The 4,085-nt window shown below is 52.5% G+C and overlaps 1 protein-coding gene across 1 annotated transcript in view; it reads right to left on the reverse strand.

Annotated features, from left to right (window-relative positions):
* Positions 1-1,393: 1,393 nt before the first annotated feature.
* The window catches only part of ASTN1 (astrotactin 1), a gene marked incomplete at its 5' end in the record, with an annotated part of 26,426 nt that continues 23,734 nt past the window's right edge, over positions 1,394-4,085 (reverse strand). The window contains 6 exons of the mRNA XM_010012170.1: positions 1,394-1,581; positions 2,174-2,274; positions 2,385-2,520; positions 2,859-3,010; positions 3,669-3,840; positions 4,072-4,085. The exon at positions 4,072-4,085 is cut by the window's right edge and continues 220 nt beyond it. Coding sequence (XP_010010472.1) covers positions 1,394-1,581; positions 2,174-2,274; positions 2,385-2,520; positions 2,859-3,010; positions 3,669-3,840; positions 4,072-4,085 — 763 coding nt within the window. The remainder of the gene's footprint in view (positions 1,582-2,173; positions 2,275-2,384; positions 2,521-2,858; positions 3,011-3,668; positions 3,841-4,071) is intronic.

Below are 4,085 nucleotides of genomic sequence, written 5' to 3' on the forward strand. Positions count from 1 at the left end.
GGGAGCTGGTGAGAGCCTCAGCCTTAACAAGACTCCACGAACTGAGATGTCGCTACTGAGCTTTGAGGGTGTGCCTCAAAAAGCTCACATTTCTTAGAACATAAATGGGAAAAGGGGAAAGAGGAGAGTTCCCAGCTTTCCCAAGGAGTGTAGGATCTCTTAGGAGTTTCCCACCAAAGCTGAACTAGGAGATATGCCAAAGACACTAAGTGCAAGACAGCCACCAGCTATTTGTTGTGTCTTTCTGACCAGGTAGCAGAGGGTTGGAGGACAGAGAAGGTACACGGAGAATCTCCAGTCCTCTGCTAGAAATCCACAAGTGATCACCTGGAGAAGCAGGACTGGAAGATAGCTACTGGTGAGACCAGCAGAGGAGGTGTGGAGCAGGGGATGAGGTGGAGGCCTTACATTTCATAGGTAGGATCTGTTGCTGACATACACTTGAAGTAATCCCAATTACTTCAATCAGGATGGGTTCAAGGCTCTGGTTCTTTGGAGGCCAGATTCTGTGAAACACCACTTGCAGCCCACACGATCTCCCAGTAAGCTTGCTAAACCAACTGGAAGCATCCATGTCATTGGGAAACCATGCAGACAAAAGCAGATGTCAAAGGATAAGGGGAGAAGGGAACATCTGGCTGTCTCCGCAAGCCCAGGACATGAGGCAACCCATCCCCAGGCAACTGGAGGGGCTGCAGTGACCTGGAAGAGCCCAGGGAGAGGACATGATTCTCAGTTAGGCATGAAGGGAGGTTTTCAGCCAGGAAGAGATCAGGGCAACCTCCTCCAAAACCTGCTCTGGCAGCTCAGCACTGCCTGGACATCAAAAACACTCATGTCCCTGAGATCATCCCACACAACCACAGACATGGATCGAAAGGGAGGAAACACATGCAATTCAGACCCAAGGTCTATCCACTGCCTGCTTTGGACCACAGCTGACAGCAAGTCAATTGCATCAATGCCTGGGGCCCTTCTCTAGCACACTCCAACTCAAGTGTGCATTATTTTTCCAAGACTTTCTGCATTTTTGCATATGGCAGCAGCTACTGAGGGAAGAAGAGAATCTCTTCCCCTTCCCACCCTGCATAGCATGAATGAACTAATCAAAACTCGAGAGACAGTATAGGACTAGTGGGATGGTCAAGGATGGTGGGTTGACAATGGTCTACTGCCTTCCAACTTGCCCTGTGTTTATGGTCCTTCAAGGGAGATGGCTGGACCACAAGCGTATGCACAGCATCCAACAAAACAGGAACCCCACTGTAAGATTCTAAGCTCTATTGTCAAATTCATGGGATTTGCCAGAGTCACCTTCCTGGTGACCAACATCCATGTGGAATAAGCCTGTTGGTGGGCAAGCCTCCCTGCCTAGCTAACCCAGCTTCCAAGCCTACCTGGGCCCCAGCTCATCTTCACAGCGCCAGGTGAACTCCCCAAAGCTCTCATAGTGCTGGTTGTAGTGGTAAAGGACTCTGTGCAGGCTAGGGGAACCCAGGTCCAGCAGAGTGTTGTACGCCGTTTGCTGCTCCTTGCCGCTGGTGTAGCCATTGAAGAGGTTGTAGATCTTGTCTGCTATTTCTGCACAGAAGTATAAAAGGTATTCAGTGGGCTGCAAGGAACGCCATGAATAAAGCCCACCAGATTGAAGCTCAGTTCTAGAGCCAAGACCAAAGCCAAGATTTGTCCCCTGAATTATGGTTAATGTTACATCAAGAAAAGGTTTCAGTGAAGAAGCAACAGAGTCCCCAGACTCAGTCCAGGTTAGGTTCCCGTAGTTCAGTCCAAATAAGAAAAGAAACATGTGGTGTCATCAGGCACTGTTAGTGAATGAACTACCATTTATTTACAAGAAGGCACGCAATTGAGATTTCTTGAGCACAACCACCACCTACACTACCAGTTGCTTTCCGGGCAGGATGAGCATGTTGTCTCAGCTATTTTGTTTTGGTATGTGCTGCATGCCTGCCCTTCCACCCATCCTCTTGCCCTTTCAGAAGCACAGAGTACCTCTGCATTTGCAGAGAGGACATGTGCCTCCTGCCGCCCTCCACACCAACCCTCAATACCACATGGCAGCAGGACACAAGATGTGTATGGGGAAATGCTGGAAGAGGGAACTCCCTGTTGCGGGTCCTAAGTATTGCAGTCCAGCCATTTCCCTCCATCTCACCTTGAGCTTTCACATCATCTACGACAGGGCAGGGGGTCTTGACTGTCACATCACTGGACCTAGAGCGTCTTCCTGTGTTATCGACTCCCCAGAGTGTGAACCTGGCCAAGAAGGAAAAAGGTGAAGCTCTGGACTCCCAAGACCTCATGCAAAGAAAGAAGTATCAGAGCAACAGTGTTGCCATGGGCATGGCACAGGAAAGGCAACTCACATGTAGGTGGTGTCAGGCTCGAGGCAACGAATGATGAGGGAGATGGTGGAGGACAGCCTGTCAGGCACTTGGGCCGGCATGGCACAGGGTGACTTGGCACCGGAGATGATATCATCCACAAAGCTCAGCACTGTCTCTAGGGATAGAGGGGAGGATGCACCGTGAGTGATGACACATGTGTTCCCGGGGCTGTGGAGAGCCACTGAGGTCTGTGCCTGCTAACACACTGCCTGGTGCTGAGGGGTCCAAGGCTCATGCATGACGCTGGTGCAGAGATGGACCCACTGTTTTCCAGAAAGACTCATCACTATGGCATGGAGCTGCCACTTGTGCAGCGTGGTGGGCAGGAGATAGGCTGCTTTCTCTTTCACAGGATACTGGATATGTTCCCACTTGCAAAGAGGGAGACAGAAGCTCTCCTCCAACATCTCCAACCCACTCTCCCCAGAGAGAACCAGTGGAGTTCCCACTCACCTGTCTCCACCTTGGAGTGATCCATTCTGTCAGTGACTTTCTCTTGACGGAGGAGGTAGTCGACAATCTGCACCCCGATGGGGGGCTCTGAGTGCCCCCATTCCAGCACCACCAGTGTGCTGCTGGGCTCATGAACAGTGGAGAGCCGCAGGCTGGGGAGCAATGCCACCTGGTCAGCATCTCGGGAGGGCAAGGTCTGCACCCACCCATGCTCACCCTCACCCATGTCTATCACCACCTTGCTGTTCCTCTGTGCCTTAAAAAGGCAGCAAAACCACCAGGCTGAGGCACATAGTATGGGAGAGATCCTGAGGACAACCTCTCCAAACAGTCCTTATGGCTGATGCAAAAGGCAGCATGAGTGTGCTTGCTACTGCCACTCACTGCTGTGCAGATCACATGCAAATGCACCAGAAATGAGTTGGTTTCTGTAAGACAGTATGTAGGGACTGGTTTTGCATTACATTTCTTCAATGGCGTCAAAGCTATAACCATGGGAGAGAGCAACCTTGGGAGAGAAGCAAATTCCCCTCTCCTACTCCTCCTGGCTCTAGGCATGCTGGTCCAAAGGGCTCCTTCTCTGGCATTGCTCTACCAGGATGGATCTAAAATCAGTCCCCAGGTGAATTTAGGAAAGATACTGCATCTCTGCACCCTCTGCCTGATTTCCAGGTCACCCATCCACTTGCAAACCTGTCCCATAACACCACCCCCACCCCACCACCTGCTGTCACCATGACACTGGCTATCACCGCCTCCTCCCAGACCCATCACACCAAGAGGCCAGTCTGGGCACCTGATGTGACCTACATGGGGTGTGGGAGAGGCGCGCACGTGGGCAGCCCATCAGCCCCAAAGGCACTTGAGTCACAGCGGCACCAGTCCTCGATGACGTCCCCACTGCCCGAGCACCACAGCAAGCTCATGGTGGCCTCCTGCAAGAGCTGAGAGAGAGAAGAAGGGGTAAGCGACAGGCAGTGAGCTCCCATCCTGCCACCAATCAAGTCAGTGTTCATCCATCCCTGAGTGGGTTCAGCATGGTCTGTCCACCCTGGAGAGCAGGGCTGGCCAGTGGGCAACGGCTGAGCGACCTCGCCTGCCCCAGCTTGGCATGACCCTACCAGAGCAAGCTGCCTGCAAAGATCACTTCACTGCTGTCCTGCCACCTTCCTCTGCCCACCCCACCACCCCCAGCCAATGGCTCCTCACCCGCTGGGTCTGGTTGTT

The sequence above is a fragment of the Nestor notabilis genome, unplaced genomic scaffold (assembly GCF_000696875.1).
Source record: "Nestor notabilis isolate BGI_N333 unplaced genomic scaffold, ASM69687v1 scaffold17843, whole genome shotgun sequence".
Lineage (NCBI taxonomy): Eukaryota > Metazoa > Chordata > Aves > Psittaciformes > Psittacidae > Nestor > Nestor notabilis.